This window comes from Mobula hypostoma, chromosome 5 (assembly GCF_963921235.1).
Source record: "Mobula hypostoma chromosome 5, sMobHyp1.1, whole genome shotgun sequence".
Lineage (NCBI taxonomy): Eukaryota > Metazoa > Chordata > Chondrichthyes > Myliobatiformes > Myliobatidae > Mobula > Mobula hypostoma.
In genome coordinates this window covers 4368525-4391684 of record NC_086101.1, presented here as the reverse complement: position 1 = coordinate 4391684, position 23160 = coordinate 4368525, and the positions used below count along the sequence as shown (strand labels likewise).

The 23160-nt window shown below is 47.1% G+C and overlaps 1 protein-coding gene across 7 annotated transcripts in view; it reads right to left on the bottom strand.

Moving 5' to 3' along the window:
- Positions 1–23160, bottom strand: part of LOC134346508 (histone-lysine N-methyltransferase EHMT2-like) — a 156231-nt gene that overhangs the window by 74866 nt on the left and 58205 nt on the right. For 6 of the 7 annotated variants that reach the window (XM_063047897.1, XM_063047893.1, XM_063047894.1 and 3 more), the window contains 5 exons: positions 21853–22016; positions 19285–19512; positions 17942–18028; positions 15475–15592; positions 12296–12403 (listed from right to left, as the gene is read on the bottom strand). In XM_063047897.1, the coding sequence (XP_062903967.1) occupies positions 12296–12403; positions 15475–15592; positions 17942–18028; positions 19285–19512; positions 21853–22016 (705 nt within the window). The remainder of the gene's footprint in view (positions 1–12295; positions 12404–15474; positions 15593–17941; positions 18029–19284; positions 19513–21852; positions 22017–23160) is intronic. The other variant, XM_063047896.1, reaches the window with a different exon arrangement.

Below are 23160 nucleotides of genomic sequence, written 5' to 3'. Positions count from 1 at the left end.
GCTTGGGATCACCATCATTTCCGACTTGGAATTCATGTTCGACTGGTAAGCGTCTTTGTCTTACACTTGTTCATTACACATATGTACTTAATGTGTGTGGGTGAGAGTATTTGCTCACAGGGTGTGTGTGAAGCGTCCAGTGCAGTAGTGTAGTAGTGCTTGTCGTTAGTGCATGCTGTATGCTGTATGCTGCATAGTGCTCTCTGCTTACAGCTATTGCCGCTGGCTAGCCTTCTTAATAGAGGGTGAAAAGAGGAGACAAGTGTGTAAGCCTCCTCCTGCCAGTACAGAGCCTCTCCACCACCAAGACTCCTGCAGTGCCTCCTTGGGGCCACACACGGAAACTGGGTATCTTACGGTCCCAGGCTAAACTGCAGGGGATCTCGGGAGCAGCAATGGGCCCAGAGATGTGGCGTACAGGCCCACCACTGTGTGGACACGCCCTGGCACCTGTCAACCACTGTCCCAGCTATGGGCAAATAGCCCCACTGCCTTGTGGTAAGTCTGCTGAGACAAGGCTAAGGGAGCACACCCTGACAGAAAAGCAATGCGCTGGCAGAGCACAATAGGCGGGCCTTAACAGACAAAGGACCCGGCAGCCTCCTGCAGCCAAGATGTGGGACCGGTTGTCCTGGGATCACCCTTGCCACCAGGATTTACCTCATCATGGTGAAGATAGTGCTACTGGGGATGGTGCATCCTGCAGCACTTTAAAATCTTTCTTGCGCAGGTCTCCACCTCTAACCACGGTGAACAATACCTGGACCTTACACATAGTTGAAGTCTGACGGCGATGGGGCGTCTGGCAACGGGAGCAGGTATGAATGGACTGGGAGCTCCTAGTCAGAACCCTGCACGGCAGCGGCACAGGGTATTTGGTCACTAGCAGCTGGGGCTGAGTGGCAGCTGTTTTCGGCAGACCCCTGTGCAACTGAACAGCCCTGTTTAGGGACCGTACTGCTCACCCCAGTTGGGGAAGGGCCTAGAAAAGGGGGCCTAAAAATCACTTACCTGGATGGGTTACCGCGCCTATCGGTTATTCCACTACTACAGTTGAAATAAGAAACAATACAACCTAAAACTGGCAACATGGAATGTAAGGACTCTCCTGGACTTGTATGGCATCTCTGACAGACCTCACCAGAGAACAGCCTTGGTCGCTGCTGAGCTAAGGCACTACAACATCGACATTGCTGCCCTGAGTGAGACCAGGCTCCTGGATGAAGGCTCTTTAACAGAGGAAGGGATGGGTTACACCTTCTTCTAGAAAGGTTTCCCCCCAGGTGGACAACATCTCTATGGAGTAGGATTGGCCATCATGAACACCTTTCTACCAAGTCTCACAGAACACCTGTTGGCATTAGTGAAAGACTAATGACCCTCCGTATTCCCCGGCAAAGAAACGTTATGCCACGCTTCTCAGTGCCTATGCACCAACTTTGCCATCTGAGAATGAGGCCAAGGAAGGCTTTTATCAGACATTGGATGAAGCTCTTTGCTGGATCCCTAAGAATGATAAGGTCCTTTTGCTTGGGGGCTTCAATGCTAGGGTGGGACAGAACAACAGGATATGGAGTGGAGTGCTAGGTAGGCATGGTATTGGCAAGGTGAATGCAAATGGCATGAGGCTACTTACTCTTTGCTCTCAGCATAACCTTACCATAACCAACACCATCTTCCAGCAGAAGACAAAATATAAGACTTTGTGGATGAACCCTCGCTCTAAACATCGGCACATGATTGACTTCATCATTGTGAGATGTGGGGACATCAAGGATGTTCTCATCACCCGTACCATGAGAATGCAGAGTGATTGTGGCCAAGCTCCATATGAAAGTGCGTCCCCCCTTGCGGCTAAATTGCAACCGCCTGAGAAACACAGAAGCAAGAAGTGAGTTTTGACGCATCCTAGCTGAGAAATTAAGGTTGCTGGAACCTTATCTGAGCTCAGAAAATACCATGGAACAACAGTGGACCTATATCAGCTCTGCACTCTACGAGACAGCAGCCCAATCCATTGACCATAAGAGAAGGAACCACCACGACTGGTTTGACGATAATTCAGACACCATCCACAACTTGCTTAAGGACATACACAAAGCACACCGGGCAACTTTGGACAACCCTTCATCCACCAGCATCAGGCAGCATCAGCAGGCAGCTCGGAGGAAAGTGCAAACGGCAATACGGGCCATACAAAATGAGTGGTAGACTGAAAAGGTACATGAAACCCAGTCCTTTGCCGATAATAATGACATGCATAATTTTTACAATGCTGTCAAAACCATCTATGGCCCAATAAATCAATGCGTTACTCCCCTGAAAACAGCAGATGGTCTAACATTTCTGAAGAATCAGAATACCATTCTGCTGAGGTGGGCTGAGCATTTTAACACCCTGCTTAATCAGGACTCTGATGCAGACCCCACTATCCTGGACGAACTGCCTGAACTTCCTCCTATCCATGACCTCAGTCTACTACCAATCTTCCAGGAGGTTCTATCAGCTGTCCATTCCCTTAAGAACAACAAGTCCCCTGGCACTGGCAATATCCCTGCTGAGTTACTGAAGAACAGAGGGTACATGTGTATGCGCACCCTCTACCAGTACATCACCAAGGCCTGGACTGATGAGAACATCCCACAGCAATGGGGAAATGCAAACATCATTGTCATTTATAAGAACAAGGGTGACAAGGCCATCTGTGGTAATAGTAGGGGCATATCACTGTTTTCTGTTGCTGGAAAGGTCCTGGCTAAGGTGATGCTTCGGAGACTCATCAGCAACATCACCGAGTCAATGCTGCCTGAATCGCAGTGTGGATTTAGGAAGAACAGGAGCACGATCGACATGATCCTCACAGCCCAGCAGCTTCAGGAAAAGTGCCGGGAGCAACATCAGGACCTGTTTATGGCCTTTGTCAACCTCTCCAGGGCATTCGACACTGTGCAAAGAGAGCTCTTATGGGATGTCCTCCTCAGGTTTGGCTGTCCCAATAAATTTGTTAACATCCTCCGCCAGTTCCACGATGGGATGACTGCTCGGGTGATCATGGGAAGACAAGAGTCCAAGCCCTTCCTTGTATGCACAGGGGTGAGGCAGGGGTGTGTGCTAGCTCCACTGCTCTTTAACATCTTCCTCTTGTGTGCTACCAAGCTTCTCCACAACGAGATTGAAGACAGCAGCGGTGTGGCAGTGGACATCAGATTAGATGGCAACCTCTTTGACATCAGGAGGCTTCACAAACCACCAAACTCCATAGAGAGCGGGTCCGGGAGCTGCAGTATGCTTGCGACTGTGGTCTTGTGGCCCATACTCCAGAGGATCTTCAGACTGTCCTTGCTGTGGTGGTGAGAGCGTACAGCAGGATGGGGCTGACTGTCAATATTACCAAGACAGAGTGGTTTGCCAATGGAGTACCAGTGTCCCACCCACTCTACCTGCCTTCACTGTTGGTGATGAAAAGCTGTCAGTAGTGCCATCTTTCAAATATCTGGGGAGCATTCTCTCTGAGGATAGCGGCATTGATGACATCCAGAGCCGCATTAAACAGGCATCAGCTGCCTTTGGGAGACTTCAGCGTAGAGTCTTTCAGAACAGGAGCCTTCGTCCCTCCACAAAGGTTGCCGTATACCAAGCGGTCTGTGTCACCACCCTCCTTTATAGCTGTGAAGCTTGGGTAACCTACAACCGTCACATCAAGTCCTTGGAGCGCTTCCACATAAGCTGCCTCCAGCACATCCTGGGAATTACCTGGCGTGAGCTGGTGCCTCACACTGAGATACTTGTAAAGACCAACTGTAGAAGTATTGAGGCCATGATCACGCAGCGTCAGCTGCAGTGGCTGGGGCACGTGATAAGGATGTCCATGTCGGCTACCCTGCAGAGTGTTATACGGCCAGATACATCATGGTCGACGCTCAGCTGGAGGGCCGAAGAAGTGCTATAAGGATCAGATGAAGAATGCTTTAAGGAAGTGAAAGATTAGACCCGAGGACCTGGAGGATGTTGCTGCTGACCATACCACTTGGTGACAGCTGCGTAGGGACGGGGTTCGTATTCTGGAGATGGAAAGAACAACCAGAAGACAGCAGAAGAGAGCCAGGAGAAATGCAGCCATGGTTGCCACCACTACCACATATACATGTCCCACCTGCAACAGAGCTTGTGGGTCCAGGATAGGACTGTATAGTCATCAAAGATCTCACCGTGAAAGGAGTGGACGTCGTCATCAGATTTCAATCGACAACCGAAGAAGAATGTACTTAACAGCAAAAATTATTACATACCTTATTTAATAAGGTGTGCAGGGTAATAAAAGCAGCACAGCAGAATCAGGAGTATATCTGAATCAGCTGTTGAGCAACAACAAACAACGGCAGGCTTTCAGTCTCCCCCTCCGATGTCGTGTTTTGATTAAAAGGTTACAGTACACTGTATTTGTATTTTACTTGCTTTAGGTTGTATGTACGTATAAAAACAATCAGCAATGTGGTCTTCTCATGGCGTCAGGTTTTCATTATCAATGATCTTTGCAAACTCACAGTCAGCAGATGCTTTATTTTAAAAGTTTAAATATTTTAAAAAATTTAATGCCATGGCTTTTCTTAAATCTCTGCATCCAGAAGTTCACAATACCTTCAGCTCGTCGTGATAGACCTCGTTTCATGATCAGCATACTGCTAAGCACTACATGCTTACTCCGACACTGATGAGTGCACTCTTTCAATACATGGTCGAGGTCTTCGTTTCTCACTTTATGCTGTATTTTTCTATTTTTCATTAACTTCTGTTTACTACATATGTGAGGTCACTTCTCTGAACTGTCTGTGGTGCACAGAGACTTGTGCAGCGCCTGGGAACCTTCACAACATCTTGTGGAATTTTCCATTTCTGACACCATGTCAGTGCTCAAAAAATTTCGGATTTCAGAGGTTTTTGGATTTTAGAATTTCAGATGAGGGATACTCAATGTGCATCTCCAAGAGGGCCACGCCTTGTTGTGATTTGGAGATTTGTGTGCCTCAGAAACCTGGAGAACTGGAGTCCGGGCATAATACTTCGCCTCTTGATAGAGTCACCCACATCAAACAAGTCAAAGGGTAGAGGTCAGACTCTGCCTAGTCCACCAGCCCTCCAGGTTCTAGGGTTCAGCTCAGGACCAACAATCCTGACTGGTCAAACAAAACAGAAACAGCAATGAAGAACCTTTCTTCATCATTCTATCATCCAGTAGCGCTCACAATGAAGTTCTTTGAGAAGTCGGTTCCAGCTAGAATTAACTCCTGTCTCAGCGAGGACCTGGACGCCTATCACCACAATAGGTTGACAGCGGATACGATCTCATTGGCTCTTCGTGCAGCCTTGGATCACCTGGCCAATACTAATACTTATGTCTCTTTTTTTCTACCCACCCCCCCCCTTTTGCGAATCAGCCCAGACAGACAGGAATAGCAGGGCTCTCACAGCTAACGGTACAAGCTAACTGTTTAAAAAGTTCATCTGTTTGGCGAGGTAAGCGGGTGAGTAGACTTATTTTTCCCGTTTCATTCCTGTAGAAATAGTTAGCATGCCTGCAGGGTTAGTGCTTTGTTCAGGGTGTCAGATGTGGGAATCCTGGGAGTCCTCCAGCCTCCCTGATGGCCACATCTGCGCCAGGTGCACCGAGATGCAGCTCCGCAGAGACCGTGTTAGGGATCTGGAGCTGCAGCTTGATGACCTACTGTTTAGCAGGGAAAGTGAAGAGGTGATAGACAGGAGCTACAGGGAGGTAGTCATCCCTACGCTACAGGGGTCAGAAAACTGGGTCACTGTCAAGAGAGGGAAGGGAAATGCCCCGATAGTGGAGAGCACACCTGTGGCTGTACCCCTCAGCAACAAATATCTTGTTCTGGATGCTGTTGAGGGGGATGACCTGACAGGGGACGCCCACAGTGACCGGGTCTCTGGCACTAAGCCTGGCACTGTTGTGCAGGAGAGAAGGAGGGAGAAGAGGAATGCAGTAGTCATAGGGGATTCCATAGTCAGGGGAATGGACAGGAGATTCTGTGAGCCTGACAGAGATACCCGCATGGTGTGTTGCCTCCCAGGTGCCAGGGTACGGATTGTCTCGGATCGGGTCCAGAATATTCTGAAGGGGGAGGGTGAGCAGCCAGTTGTCTTGGTACATGTTGGTACCAATGACATAGATAGGACAAAGGAGGAGGTCCTGAAGAGAGATTTCTGGGAGTTAGGAAGGAAGCTGAGAAGCAGGACCTCCAGGGTAGTAATCTCGGGATAATATCAAAGAGGATACTAAAAGCTTTTTCAAGTATATAAAGAGTAAAAGACAGGTGAGAGTAGATATAGGACCGATAGAAAATGATGCTGGAGAAATTGTAATGGGAGATAAGGAGTTGGCAGAAGAACTGAACGAGTATTTTGCATCAGTCTTCACTGAGGAAGACATCAGCAGTATACCGGACACTCAAGGGTGGCAGGGAAGAGAAGTGTGCGCAGTCACAATTACGACAGAGAAAGTACTCAGGAAGCTGAATAGTCTAAAGGTAGATAAATCTCCCAGACCAGATGGAACGTACCCTCGTGTTCTGAAGGAAGTAGCTGTGGAGATTGCGGAGGCATTAGCGATGTTCTTTCAAAAGTCGATAGATTCTGGCATGGTTCCGGAGGACTGGAAGATTGTAAATGTCACTCCGCTATTTAAGAAGGGGGCAAGGAAGCAAAAAGGAAATTATAGACCTGTTAGTTTGACATCAGTGGTTGGCAAGTTGTTGGAGTTGATTGTCAAGGATGAGGTTACAGAGTGCCTGGAAGCATATGACAAGATAGGCAGAACTCAGCATGGATTCCTTAAAGGAAAATCCCGCCTGACAAACCTATTACAATTTTTTGAGGAAATTACCAGTAGGCTAGACAAGGGAGATGCAGTGGATGTTGTATATTTGGATTTTCAGAAGGCCTTTGACAAGGTGCCACACATGAGGCTACTTAACAAGATAACAGCCCATGGAATTACGGGAAAGTTACATACGTGGATAGAGCGTTGGCTGATTGGCAAGGAAACAGAGAGTGGGAATAAAGGGATCCTATTCTGGTTGGCTGCCGGTTACCAGTGGTGTTCCGCAGGGATCAGTGTTGGGGCCACTTCTTTTTACGTTGTACATCAACGATTTGGATTATGGAATAGATGGTTTTGTGGCTAAGTTTGCTGACGATATGAAGATAGGTGGAGGGGCCGGTAGTGCTGAGGAAACGGAGAGTCTGCAGAGAGACTTGGATAGATTGGAAGAATGGGCAAAGAAGCGGCAAATGAAATACAATGTTGGAAAGTGTATGGTTATGCACTTTGGCAGAAGAAATAAACGGGCAGACTATTATTTAAATGAGGAAAGAATTCAAAGTTCTGAGATGCAACGGGACTTGGGAGTCCTCGTACAGGATACCCTGAAAGTTAACCTCCAGGTTGAGTCAGAAGTGAAGAAGGCGAATGCAATGTTGGCATTCATTTCTAGAGGAATAGAATATAGGAGCAGGGATGTGATGTTGAGGCTCTATGAGGTGCTGGTGAGACCTCACTTGGCGTACTGTGGGCAGTTTTGGTCTCCTTATTTAAGAAAGATGTGCTGACGTTGGAGAGGGTAAAGAGAAGATTCACTAGAATGATTCCAGGAATGAGAGGGTTAACATATGAGGAACGTTTGTCCGCTCTTGGACTGTATTCCTTGGAGTTTAGAAGAACGTGGGGCGACCTCATAGAAACATTTCGAATGTTGAAAGGCATGGACAGAGTGGATGTGGCAAAGTTGTTTCCCATGATGGGGGAGTCTAATACGAGAGGACATGACTTAAGGATTGAAGGGCGCCCATTCAGAACAGAAATGCGAACAAATTTTTTTAGTCAGAGGGTGGTGAATCTATGGAACTTGTTGCCATGGGCAGCAGTGGAGGCCAAGTCATTGGGTGTATTTAAGGCAGAGATTGATAGGTATCTGAATAGCCAGGGCATCAAAAGTTATGGTGAGCAGGCGGGGGAGTGGGACTAAATGGGAGAATGGACCAGCTCATGATAAAATGGCGGAGCAGACTCGAATGGCCGACTCATGCTCCTTTGTCTTATGTCTAAGATGCTGTTTATTGACTGCAGCTCAGCGTTTAACACAATCATCTGACAGGTCTGATCAGAAAGCTCCCAAACTTTGGCCTCTGTTCCAACCCCTGCAATTGGATCCTTGACTTCTTCACCAGAAGACCACAGTATGTGCCCACCAGAAATAATACCTCCAACTCACTGACAATCAACACTGTGCACCTCAAAGACGTGTGCTGAGTCCACTGCTCTGCTCTGTGGCTCGGCACAGCTCAAATTCCATCTATAAATTTGCTGACGACACAACTTTTGCTGGCAGAATTTCAGATGGTGACAAGAAGGGGTACAGGAGTGAGATAGATCAGCTAGTTAAGTGGTGTCACAGCAACAACCTCGCACTCAGCATTAGTAAGACCAAAGAACTGATCATGGACTTCAAAAAGGTAAGATAAGGGAACACACACCAGTCCTTGGTAGAGGGATCAGAAGTGGAAAGAGTGAGCAATTTCACACTCCTGGGTGTCACCATCTCTGAGGAACTATTCTGGACAAAATATACTGATGCAGTTGCAAAGAAGGCACAAAAGAGGAAGATTTGGTGTGTCACCAAAAACACTCACAAATTTCTACAAATGTACTGTGGACAGCATCCTTACTGGCTGCATCGCCGCCTGGTAAGGGGGGAGGGCGACACTGCACAAATTAAAATAAGCTCCATCATGGGCACCAGCCTCCGTAGAATCCAGGATACCTTCGAGGTGTGATGCCTCAAAAAGGTGGCGTCTGTCATTAAGGACCCCCATCACCCAGGACACGGCCTCTTATCATTGCTACTATCAGGGAAAAGGTACAGAAGCTTGATGGCACACACAACGATTCACGAACAGCTTCTTCCCCTCTGCCATCAGATTTCCGAATGGACCCATGAACACTACCACAATATTTCTTTTGCACTACTTATTTAACTTCTTAATATTCACTGTAATTCAAAGTTTTTATTAGCATTTATTGCAAAGTACTGCTTCCACATAACAACAAATTTCACGACATATGCCAGTGATAGAAACCCGATTCTGATTCTGACTCTACATTTGGGTGTATTGACAGTATTCTTGAGTCTTCACCTGGCACTTGCATGGCTGACAGTACTGAGAGCAGAGAGGAAGCTTCTGGCATGGTGAAGGGAGCCCTAAACACTGCCAGAGAATTTTAGAATTTATTTCAATCATACATCCCTCCCACAACATGAGGGAGCAAAATCTTAGCTTCATTGCTGCCCTAAACATCAACGGCAAAATGGGCAGTTTCTACGGTAGAATAGTTGGTAACCAAAAATCAGTGACTAAAAGGATTGGCAAATGACTCAGCAAGAAGAGGAAGGATTAATTTTAATCTATTTAATTATTTATTTGGAGATGCCGCCTATTATATCCAAGCGATTAATTAACTTGCTAAACCAAGTGAAAAAAAAATCTGTGCAAACTGATTCAATAAATTTCAAAAGGAAATGAGTAAGAAATGAAGAAAAATAATAAGCAGAATGATGGAATGAAAGGTGACAATCTGTGCCATCTCAGACTGCAAATATAACGTGATGGAGAGAGAGAAAGTGGAAAGGACAGGAGAGAGAAGGCAAGGAGTAGTGGGAAAGAGCACGAAGGAAATACGAAAAGGAGGAATTTATTACTCAGAGCATTGACATATCTTCCAAGATCAGATTCAAATTTATCATTCACATGAACATACAGTGAAATGCATTATTTGTGTCAACAACCAACAGAACCCAAGGATTTGATAGGGTGTGCCCACAGGTGTTGCTACACATTCCAGCGCCAACATAGCAAGTTCACAACGTTCGGAAGAACAACACAGAACACATCAAGCAACAAAACAACAGCAACACGAGCCCCTCCCCTCCCAAACACCCATCCACAATGAAAACCTGTGAAACCTGTTGCCTCAGAGGGCAGTGGTGGCCAAGTCAGAGATTAATGGATTCTTGATTGGTAAGGGGGTTAAGGATTAGGAGAAAGCAGGAGAATGGAGTTGAGAAAAAAGAAATTAAACATGATTGAAATGCAGTGCAAACTCCATGAGCCAAATGGTCTAATGATCTTATAGGAGCAGAATTAGACCGTTTGGCCCATCAAGACTGTTGTACCATTCCATCATGACTGATGTATTTCCCTCACACTCCATTCTCCTAGCTCCTCCCCAAAACCTTTGAAGCCCTCACTAATCAAGAACCTATCAACCTGCACTTTAAATACACTCAATGACAGCCTCCACAGCCATCTGTGGCAAAGAATTCCACAGATTCACCATCAACAGGCTAAAGAAATTCCTCCTCATCTCTGTTCTAAAGGGATGTCCTTCTGTTCTGAGGGTGTCCCCTCTGGTCCTAGATTCTTCCACAATAGGAAACATCCTCTGCACACCCACTCTATCACGGCCTTTCAATATCCAACAGGTTTCAATGAAATCCCCCCCTTATTTTTCTAAACTCCAATGAGTACAGGCCCAGAGCCATCACACACTCCACTATCTTCTGACTTTATGAGGTGGAACGCACGTAGAGAAGAGGAGTGGAGGGGTAAGGGAAGTGAAGGGACAGAAGGCAGAAAAAAAGAGGCAAGCACAAACAAAGAGATACTCTGCAGACAAATAAGACTTTCAGAGGGAAGAGAGAGAGAAAGAAAGATGAAAATGAGAGAGAAGTGAAAGGAAGGGAAGAGAGGAAGTGAAGAATGTGGAAGAAATAGAGATAGAAGAGTGGACGTGTTGCAGAGGGAGATGAGGGGGCTGGGGAAGGACAACTGCTCACCAGTGTGTTGGTTTAGAGCCCAATTACTTGATTGTTGTTCTACATATAAACATCAGAAAGCCCCCACCACTCAGGACATGCTCTCCTCCTGCTCCTTCCCCAACACCGAACTGTTCCTGCAACTTATGGACTCACAGAGCATTGTAGCAGGAAAGCAGCATCCATCACCAGAGATTCCCCCCACCACCCAGGCCATGTTCTCTTCTAGCTTTTGCCATCAGGAAGAAGGTACAGGAACCTCAGGACTCACACCACTAGGTTCAGGAATAGTTATTACCCCTCAACCATTAGGCTCTTGAACCAAAGGGGATAACCTCACCCACCCCAACAGTGAATTGTTCCCACAACCTATGGACTCACTATCAGGGACTGTTCATCTCATGTTCTCGGTATTTGTTGCTTATTTATTTATTATTTGCACAGTTTGTTGTCTTTTGCACATTGGTTGTTTGTCCATTCTGTTGAGTGTGGTCTTTCATTAATTCAATTGTGTTTCTTTGTATTTGCTGTGAATGCCCGCAAGAAAATGAACCGCAGGGTTGTATGTGGTGATATATTAAGTAATTTGATAATAAATTTACTTTGAACGTTGAAATCGCCCCTCATTCTCCTACACTCTGAGGAATAAAGTTCTAAGCTATTCAATCTTGCCCCATAACACCAGATCACCCAATTTTATTTAGTCTGCTCTACTTTAGTTTAATATAATCGAATGTAATCTCTTTACATCAATTCAACAGCATCTATGGAAGGCAACTTTTCAGGCCAAGACCCTTCATCAGCACTGGAAAGGAAGGGGGCAGAAGCCAGAATAAGGTGTTGGGGGTTGGCAGTTTGACCCCTCAACAAAATGGTCTGAATGCTGCCATTTTGGGTCAATCCAATCCACCCTCTTCTATCCAAAGGGACAAGGAGGGGTTTTTAAACAGTCTCAACCTTTTCCTTTCATTATTGATTTATTTTGTTATTTATAGTAATTTTTATGACTCTGCACTGTACTGCTGCTGCAGAAGAAAATTCACATCATAGAAGCCACTGATAATAAACTTGAGCAACAAACACAAAATGCCCCTCCTTCTCTCTCTCCCATGGTTCACTGTCATCTCCTAACAGATTCCTCCTCCTTCAGTTCTTTACCTCTTCCATCTGTCACCTCCCAGCTTCTCAATTCATCTCCGCTTGCCCATCCACCTTCCCCCTCACCTGGTCTCACCAGTCACCTGCCCCCTCTTATTCTGGCACCTTTCCCCATTCCTTTCCCGTCCTGGGGAAGGGTCTCAGCCTGAACTGCTGAGTTCCTCCAGTATTCTGTGTGTATTGCTCTGGATTTATGGAATCTCTGCAGAATCTCTGGAGTTGGTTGATAATGAACCAGATTCTGATACCTGTGGGTTGTGGAGAAAGGCTGCTGTCATTGGGAAGATCCAAGGAGCCCAGAGGGACCTCCGTGTACTCGCTCTGTGCCTGGTTACCTCCTCCCGTTGAATTCAATGCTGAAGAGGAAGACACGATCTTCAGTTGAAGGTGGTCAGCAGTGTTGGAATAGACTGTTTAATTGTTATTTTCTTTGCAGTTTAACAAATAATTATCTGCTCAAATTTTTCAAAGTACTTACATTAATTTAACTATTTAGTATGCTTCCTAGTAGCCACAGTATACACATATACTGGTTCCATTTGTACGATTCTGGAAAGTTCTGGAAGTTTCTCTAGTTTTGCATTATTTGAACAGGGGTATCTGAGTGGCTGACTCTTATCTGCAATTCTGAACGGAATGTTTCTTATCTTATTATCACCATATGTACCGCGTCGTATGACGTAACCGATCATGGTCGTTGACCGTGATTGCTCTTGGCAAACTTTTCTATAGAAGTGGTTAGCCACTGCCTTCTTCTGGAGAGTGTCTTTACAAGACGGGTGGCCCCAGCCATTATCAATACTCTTCAGAGATCGTCTGCCTGGCGTCAGTGGTCACATAACCTGGACTTGTGATACACTTTAGCTGCTTGTACGACCATCCACCACCTGCTCCTACGACTTCACGCGACCCTGATCGGGGGGGGGGGGGCGAGGCAGGTGCCACACCTTGCCCAAGGGTAATCTGTAGGCTAGCGGAGAGAAAGAGTGCCTTATACCTCCTTTGGAAGAGACGCATCTCCACCCCAACACTTCGTTTCATACCTATGTGCGTAAAAAGAGCCGACCGTGAAGTAGTGCCATCTTCTCTTTCTCTCTCGTCACTTATCAGACCACCATCACTGTCTGTTTTTCAGCTTTCTTATTAACACCATAATAAGATGATCATGCTTTGTGCCTCTTTCCTGACTTCCAAAAAGAACCTTGGATTAGAAATATCAGAATCCAGCAGCAGATACCCAGGCCTCAGTCTCCAAATGTCCCCAAGGCACCCACCATTCTCTGTGTAATAAGCACCTCTGACATCCCCCTCTACTTTCTTCCAGTCACCTTAAAATTAATGATCCTCATATTAGCCATTTCCACCCTGGGAAAGTCTCTGGCTGTCCATTTGATCCATGGCTCTTGTTGTGCACACCTCTATCAAGTCAACTCCTGTCCGCCTTCTCTCCTAAGAGCAAAGTCCTAGCTTGTGCAACCTATCCTCATAAGACATGTTCTCTAACCCACGCAGCATCCTGGTAAATCTCCTCTGCACTCTCTCTAAAGCTCTCACACCCTTCCTATAATGAGGTGACCAGAGCTGAACACAACATCCCAAGTGTGGTCCAACCAGAGCTTATAAAGCTGCATGCAATATTACCTCGCAGACATATACCAATCTGTATAATCAAGCAATCTCTTGCTTTATCCAAGATGAATCCAACAATGGGTGCAAGGAGAGTCTTTCGAAGCCCTCGATCATGGATATCGCTTTCCAGCTGTCTACATTTGATACGTAAGCCAGTGCGAAAGCCGGGGTGGTATGATATGGAGAGCAAGCAGCAGACTCCCCTTCTGATGAATCCAAATGAATGGCAGGGACTGATAATAGTTTGGCACCAGGGCAGTTGCAGGATTGTCAGTCCGCGTTGAACTCAACGTTGGGCTGCATTAGGGACTCCAGCTCCGCATTTTTCCCTTTCCCTCGGTGTTTACTTCCAAAGACTTCCCCCATGAGTGGGTATAGCCACAAGGCAGTTTTCCTTCTCCTAAATGAGCTACCAAACACGGCTGATAAGCTCCATTTCCTGAAGCGAGTGGTTCTAAGGCGACAGTAACCCACCTTTGCCCCTTCTCCTGTCAGTAGAAACGAATCTATTTGGCTTAGTGGCTAAGCTACATGCAAAGGCCAGGAGCTGGACTTGGTTGTCAGAGGCTATTTGATACTCATGCCACCTGCAGCATTTAAAAGGTAATGGGATCGTATCCCTACTACACCCCCCTGCCTCTTCCTCGACTATGACAGCCTTAAGGAACCAAAGACATACTAAGATCTAGTGAAATGTGGTAAGGGTTTCTGCCTTGTCTCTCCTTCATCTCATTCATATCCCAATCAACCTTGATTTATAACCCTTACTTTTGAATTCCTTCCAGTATACCCAGTCCCCAGGACACCATCACAAACTGTCCCTCCTGGGCACTGCTGCCTCAGGGTACGGTGCGGCATGGTACCACAGCAGTCAGCATAACGTTTTACAGCGTCAGCGACCCGAGTTCCTGGCTCCTCCAGGTGCCCTGCTTTTCAACCACATTCCCAAGACATTTGAGTTAGAAAAACATAGAAACAGAAAAAACATACAGCACAATACAGGCCCTCCAGCCCACAAAGCTGTGCCGAACATGTGCCTACCTTAGAAATACCTAGGTTTTACCCATAGCCCTCTATTTTTCTAAGCTCCATGCAGCCATCCAGGAGTCTCTTAAAAGACCCTAACGTTTCCGCCTCCACTACCACCGCCGGCAGCCCATTCAACGCACTCACCACTCTGTGTAAAAAACTTACCCCTGACATCTCCTCTGTACCTACTTCCAAGCACATTAAAACTATGTCCTCTCGTGCTAGCCATTTCAGCCCTGGGGAAAAGCCTCCGACTATCCACACGATCATTGCCTCTCATTATCTTGTACATCTCTATCAGGTCACCTCTCATCCTCCGTCACTCCAAGGGGAAAAGGCCAAGTTCACTCAACCTATTCTCATGGAGTTAGTAAGTTGTGGACACGCTATGTTGGCACCAGAAGTGTAGCGAGACATGCGGCCTGCCCACAAAACTTCCTCAGACTGTGTCCGTCATTGACACAAATCTCGCATTTCACTATGTTTTGATATAAATGTGACCAATAAAGCTAATTTTTAAAATCATAGGAACATTCATGAGTGGAGTTAAATCCATGAGAAGGAAGTCTTTGTTGCTCCCTTTGGGAAACATCTGAGCTGGGTGAAATGAAAAGCTGACTGGACAACTCGCGAGGCCGCTCATTTCGAATCTGCTGGGTGGGGTGGGGGGGAGCCAAAGGCAGGAAGACAACCAATGAGAAGTTTCACGAGCACAAGGAAATGGTGCAGCACAGTGCCTGGCAGGGCTCCTGGTTACACACATACCTACCTCCTCCTTTCCCTGGCTTCACACGGTCTTTGCGCCTGCGTTTCCGGCTGGGTTTCACCCAAGGGCTCTCACTCCTCCACTTCTTCTTCCCTTTTCTCTTCAGACTAGAGCTGGAGCTCTGCAGAGATGAGACTGCAGTCAGTGTGGTGAAGATAAGACAGTGCAACCAGTGCGGACAGTCCCGACAGAACGGGCAGAGTGGGTGGTTAGGTCGGTACAGGGGTCAGCATGGTCAGTGTAGTCAATATGGTCATTGGGGATGTTGTGATCAGTTTAGTGAACATGGACAGTCCAGACGGAACGGGCAGAGTGGGTGGTCAGATCGATATAGAGCAGGAGCTCTGCAGAGACCAGGCAGCGGTCAGTACAGTGAACATAGATGGTGTAGCTGGTATGAACAGTATAGACGGAACACTATAGATCACTATAGAGCTGGAATCTTGTGGAAATGAGGTAAGAGTCCGTGTGGCTAACATGGACAGTGCAGACAGTGTGGACAGTCCAGAAAGAACAGGCAGAGTGGGAGGTTAGATCGGTATGGAGACAAGACAGCAGTCAGAGTGGCAAACATGGATGGTGTACCTGGTGTGGACAGTCCCGACGGAACGGGCAGAGTGGGTGGTTAGGTCGGTACAGGGGTCAGCATGGTCAGTGTAGTCAATATGGTCATTGGGGATGTTGTGATCAGTGTGGGCAATTTAACTAGCTCATAAAATCATAGAGCACTACAGCACAGAAGCAGACCATATGGGCCATCGAGTCTGTGCCGAACTGTTATTCTGCCTAGTCCCATTGACCTGCACCTGGACCCAAGCCCTCCATGGCCCTCCCATCCATGTACTCACCAAACTTCTCTTAAATCTTGAAATCAAATCTGCATCCACCACTTCCACTGGCTCATTCCACATTCTCACCAGCCCCTCAGTGAAAATGATCCCTCTCACCCTTCACCGATGGCCTCTAGCTCGGCCACTAGTATTGCCTAACAGTCCTCTCCCCCCACATTACCCTTCACTAGAGTAGATGCAGTCAACTGCCAATAATAATAAAACAGAGGGAGGGACCTGGCGGCACGCAAGCGTAGTAGTTAGCGTAACACTTTACAGCGCTAGCAACCCCGGTTCAATTCCTACCGCTGTTTGTACGTTCTCCATGTGACCATGTGGGTTTCCCCGAGGTGCTCCAGTTCCCTCCCACATTACAGAAACATATGGGGTAGCTGGTTATATACAGTGTAACTGGGTGGTGTGGGCTTGATGGGCCAGAATGACCTGTTACTGTGCTGCTAAAATCTCTAAATAAATAAACTGCATCGTTAACTTCAGCCTAACCACACACCAGTACTCATCAAGGAATCAGAACTGAAAAAGGACGAGCAGTTTCAAGTTCTTGGATGTCACCATCTATCCTGGGCCCAACATATTGACACAATTACAAAGAGGGCATGACAGTGACTATACTTCATTAGGAGAGTGAGGAGAATTTGTATGTCACCAGACACCTACAGACATACTGTGGGGAGCATTCTAACTGATTGCACCGCCGTCTAGCATAGAGGGGCCACCACACAGGATAGAAGTAAGCCGCAAAAGTTGCAAACTCAGCCATTTCCATCATGGGCACGAGCCTCCCGAGCAACTGGGACATCTTCACAAGGCAGCATCCATCACCCAGGCCATGCCCTCTTCTCATTGGTATCAAGGTGGTGGTGAAGACACAGTTTCTTCCCCTTCGCCATCAGACTTCTGAATGGACAATGAACCCATGTACACTACCTCGGTATTCTTTCCCTCTCTTTTTGCACTACTTACTTAAACTATTTTTCATAAATACTTACTGGAGTTTATAGTTTTTATTTTTATATATTGTACTGCTGCCGCAAAACAACAAACTTCGTGAACTATGCCACTACTACTACTACTCCTACTATGTCGACTCAGGCCTAAGGGGGCCGGTGTCGGGCACGATGATGGGCTGTCCACTTCTCCCTCTCCCTCATCAGAATGCCAGTGACATTAAACCTGACTGTGGTTCTGCCTTTCAGCAGAGAGCAATTTCAGATTTCCCAATTAGTTTAGATAGGGGGTAATGCTTTTAGATTGCTGCACCACCTCCCCATCCCTTAGACCCAGGTATCTGATACCGTGAGGGGAGTTGCAGCTTTGAGTCACGTTAGCGTAGCAATGGGCATCACGCTTTACAGTGGCAACAACTGGGGTTCAATTCCCACTGCTGTTCGTATGCTCCCCCATAACTGCTTAGGTTTCCTCTGTGTGCCCCAGGGCCCAAAGGTGTACAGGTTAGGGTTAGTAAGTCGGAAGAATGGCAATACTTGCAAGCTGCCCCCAACACATCCTCGGACTGTTGATGCAAACGACACATTCCACTGTATACTTCAATGTACATGTGACAAATAAAGCTCATCTTTAAAAACCCTGCCAGGAGATATCACGTGCCAGGAACATACCCTGTCAGAGAGGTTTCCAGAACCTTCCAATTCCTCCTCGTCATCTTCTACATCACTAAGTCGGTCCTCTCCTATGTCACCCTCGGTCTGGAAAAGGAAACATTGTCAGGTGATATGTCTGTCTAACAAAGGAGAGCCAGGTGGGGGGAGAAGAGCCCACAAACCTTGGGCCTGCTGCTGTCCCTGGTAAGAGGTGGTTTGCTCAGTGAAAATCACAACAGACCCTGTTTCCCCTCAGAAGAACGAAGGGTGGGGAGGGGGGTGTGGAGGGGTAACATGGGGAAGGAGGCACTGATGAAGAGCAGAAGGGGGAAGGGGGAATGGGGGAATAAGGAGGACAGGGTGTGAAAAGGAAAAAAGAGTGGAACGAAGAGAGCAAGATAGAGGGAGCAAAATGGAGCGGGGGGTGAAGGGGTGGGTAAAGGGCAAGGAGAGGGGTGGCGGGTGGAAAGGTTAGGAGAGAGGGGCAGAAGGGAGAGAGGAGGAGAGAGAGGGGAAGGAGGGAGAGGGGAAGGGGAGGGCAGAAGGGGAGTGGGGTGGAGGGTGGAAGGGGAGGTGGGAGGGTGAGGGGGATGGGGAGGGAGAAGGATGGGGAGAGGGAGGGAGAGGGAAGGGGAGTGGGGTGGAGGGCAGAAGGGGGTGGGAGGGGAGGCGGAAGGGGAGATGGAGGGGAGGGTGGAAGGGGAAGGCGGGAGGGAGAGGTGGATGGGGAGGAGGGGGATGGGGATGGAGAGAGGGAGAAGTCAGGGAAGAGACAAAGAGAGTGGGGAGAAAGTTGATGTCAGAGAAAGACAAGCGAGGAGCAAACAGATGTTGGAATAGAAGTCAGAGAGATGCAAAGTAGAGAGAAGAGGATTGAGCAAGTGAAGTGTGGGAAAGAATGGGGAGAGGAGTAGGAGGGGAGAGAGAGGGAAGCAGGGAGGGGAAATGGGAGGAGAGGGCCGATGGGAAGTGGGAGCGAAAGAGAGGAACAGAGTTGGGGGAATGAAGGAGAAGGTAGGGAGGTGGATGGGGAGAAGGAAGGGGGAGGAGAGGGAAGCAAGGGGGGCGAGGGAGGAAGGAGATGAGAAGAGGAAGGTAGGGAAGGAGGAGTGAAGTGAGACAGAGGCATCGAATCGGAGGGTGGCCATTGGGAGGGAGGCATAGGGAAGGATTAGAGTGGGAGGAGGAAGGAGAGAAGAGGAGAGAGGGGGAGGGAAGGAAGGGGAGAGGGGAGGGAGAAAGAGGGAGAGGTCTAGCAAAAGGGTGGGAATGAGTGAGGGAGTGTGGTAAAGAAAGGGGCACGGGGCTGGTGGGGGAAGGGAGGGAGGGAGCGATGTCAGGGGTCAAAGAATTGGGCTCACCTTGCTGGACTTGTCGGAGTCTGCTCTCCCATCCACAGAGTAGCTGTCATAAAAGAGACTGAAGTCATCGCCGACCTCTGCGTCCCAGTCGTCCATGGATTCCACAACCCCTCCCTTGTCCTCAGTCTCCCCGTCCTTGGAGAGGTCCAGCATTGGAATGGAACTGGCCCCACTCGTGACTGCCTTCACCTCCTGGGCTTGGACCCTATTCAGTGTGTCGCCCAAACCCTGCAAAAAATTGCACAGACTGTTGGTGTTCAGTTTTCCCTATTGCCCCCTCGTCAACGGCTGCTCAATATAACAGCTCCCCAGCGTCGAATTTACTGGATAACTTCCCTGCCAGTCCAGCTTGGCCACCCTTCTGCTGGGAATGTTTGTCAAGAGGGCCGAGGGCTTCAAGAGAATAGCACCAATGGCTGTTGGGCCAACCACAAAGGAGTCATGGTCAAGAAAGCTCACCAGTACCTCGTCTTCCTCCGGAGGTTAAAAGAAATCTGTTTGTCGGCTTTGGCCCTCAATAACATTATCGATGCACCATAGAAAGCACGTAATCAGGATGCATCACAGCTGGGTATGACAACTATTGTTCCCAGGAACACAAGTAAGTGCAGAGCTGTAGACACAGCGAAGTACATTACATAAATTAGCCTCCCCTCCATGGACTCTTGTCTATGCTTTCTTTGACTCAGTAAAGCAACCAGCATCATCAAAGATCCCACCCATCTGGACATTCTCTCTTTTCCCCTCTTCCGCTGGGCACGAAATACAAAAATCTGAAAACAAGCAGCATCAGGCTCAAGGACAGCTTTTACCCTGCTGTTTTCACAGGACTCAGCATTTCCCTAGAACACTTGACCTCACAGTCTACCTCGTTATGACCTTACAACTTATTGTCTGCCTTTCTCTGTACCTGTAACACTTTATTCTGCATTGTGTTATTGTTTTCCCTTGTACTACCTCACGTGATGAAATGATCTGTGGGGACAATCAAAAAACACTGAGGTTGGGTGAGACTAGAGCAAGAGGACATACGTTCAGGGTGAAAGGTGAACATGGACAGGAAGCATATGGCTACAGCTAATGACTGGGGAACCCTGTAATTGAGTTCAGAGTGTGATTCCCACTTTAACTGGGTAAAACCACACTCCATTATCTGGGTGACGGAACTGATGACTTTGTGACCAAGTTTGTGGACAATCCAAAAGGACCAGGTAGTGTTGAGGAAGCAGGGAGCATGCAGAAGGACTTAAGATGGGTTGGGAGAATAGGCAAAGAAATGGCAGATGGAATACAGTGTCGGGAAGTGCATGGTCATGCACATTGGTAGAAGGAATAAATGTGCAGACTATTCAAAACAGGAAGAAAATTCAGAAATCAGAGATGCAAAGAGACTTGGGAATCCTTGTGCAGGATATCCTAAAGGTAAACTTGCAGGCTAAATTGGTGGTAAGGAATGGATATGCAATGCTCGCATTCATTAAAAGAAGAATAGAATACAAAAGGATGTAGCCGAAGCTTTATAAGGAATTGGTCAGACCACATTAGGAGTATCGTGAGCAGTTTTGGGCCCCTTATAAGAACATAAAAACATAAGAAACAGGAGCGGGGGTAGGCATCTGGCCTGTCGAGCCTGTTCTGCTGTTCAGTAAGGTCAAGGCTGATCTGGCCATGGGCTCTTCTCCACCTACCTGCCTTTTCCCCATAACCTTTAATTCCCCTACTATGCAAAAAACTCCCCTACTTATTAAAGAAATGATGTGCTGGCTTTAAAGAAGATTCAGAGGAGGTTCACGACAATGATCCTGAAATTGAAAGGATTAACGTATGACGAGCATTTGATGGTTCTGGGCCTGAACTCCCTGGAGTTCAGACTGAGGGGAGGGGGTATCTCACTGAAACCTAACGAATACTGTGTGGGCACGTGGCTAAGTGGTTAAGGCACTGGACTAGCGACCTGAAGGCCGTGAGTTTGAGTCCCAGCCGAGGGAACGTGTTGTGTCCTTGAACAAGGCACTTAATCACACATTGCTCTGCGACGACACTGGTGCCAAGCTGTATGCGTCCTAATGCCCTTCCCTTGGACAACATTGGTGTTGTGGAGAGGGGAGACTTGCAGCATGGGCAACTGCTAATCTTCCACGCAACCTTGCCCAGGCCTGTGCCCTGGAGAGTGAAGACTTTCCAGGCGCAGATCCACGGTCTCGCAAGACTAACGGATGCCTCTGCTTTATACTTTACTGAAAGACAAGAGTGGAAGTTTCCTATAGTGGAAGAGTCTAGGATGCACTCAGAATAGGACATTCCTTTAGAACAGAGATAAGGAAGAATTCACTTACCCAGAAGGTGGTGAATTTGTGGAACTCATTGTCACAGATGGTTGTGAAGGTCAAGTCATTGGGTATATTTAAAGTGAAGGTTAATAAGTTAGTAAGGGCATGAAAGGTTAGGGTAATGGGGTTGAGAGGGATAATAAATCAGCCATCATGGAATGGCGGTGCAGAATGGCCTAATTCCACTGCTATGTCTTACGGTCCTGAGAAGCATACAAGAGTGTATTCAGTTACCCACCAGAGTCACAGCACCGGCCACTGGGCTGCCGTCAACCCTTGCTCCATGACCTCCCCGGATGGATCCCAGTGGAGTGATTTCCTTGACCATTTCTTCCTTCAGGAGGCTGTTTCCCTTCATGGACTCTGGCCCCAACCTCTCCGGTTTCTGCCTCTTGATGAGTCCTACAGGAGGGCAAAGAGAGGCAAAGAGGGCAAAGTCTTGTCACTTCCAGGCAGGCACAGGTATCGATTATAACTAATTATAACAATGGCAGAGTTTGCCATTGAAATGTCGCTTATACGGGTGGCATGCAAAAGTTTGGGCACCCCGGTCAGAATTTCTGTTACTGTGAATAGCTAAGCGAGTAAAAGATGAACAGATTTCCAAAAGGCATAAAGTTAAAGATGACACATTTCTTTAATACATTTGTATTTTAAGCAAGAAAACCTTTTTATTTCCATCTTTTACAGTTTCAAAATAACGAAAAAGGAAAAGAGCCCGAAGCAAAAGTTTGAGCGGTACTTAGTAACACTTCCTTTGGCAAGTATTACAGCTTGTAAACACTTTTCGTAGCTAATAAAAAGTTGTATTTTAACTTCATCAGTCCACAGGACTTGTTTCCAAAATGTATCAGGCTTGTTTAGTTGTTGCTTTGAACCTTTTGAACAGCACTTTTTGGCCACAATGAGCAAAGGTATGTTTGGAGAAAAAAGGTGCAGAATTTCATGAAAAGAACACCTCTCCAACTGTTAAGCACAGGGATGGATCAATCACACTTTGGGCTTGTGTTGCAGCCAGTGGCATGGGGAACATTTACTGGTAGAGAGAAGAATGAATTCAATTAAATACCAGCAAATTCTGGAAGCAAACGTCACACCGTCTGTAAAAAAGCCGAAGATGAAAAGAGGATGTCTTCTACAACACGATAATGATCCTAAACACACCTCAAAATCCACAAGGGACTACCTCAAGAGGCGCAAGCTGAAGGTTTTGCCATGATCCTCACGGTCGCCCGACCTAAACATCATCGAGAATCTGTGGATAGACCTCAAAAGAGCAGTGCATGCAAGACGGCCCAAGAATCTCACAGAACTAGAAGCCTTTTGCAAGGAAGAATGGGCGAAAATCCCCCAAACAAGAATTGAAAGACTCTTAGCTGGCTACTGAAAGCATTTACAAACTGTGATATTTACCAAAGGGGGTGTTACTAAGTACTGACCATGCAGGGTGCCCAAACTTTTGCTTGGGGCCCTTTTCCTTTTTTGTTATTTTGAAACTGTAGAAGATGGAAATAAAAAAGTTTTCTTTCTAAAAATATTAAAGAAA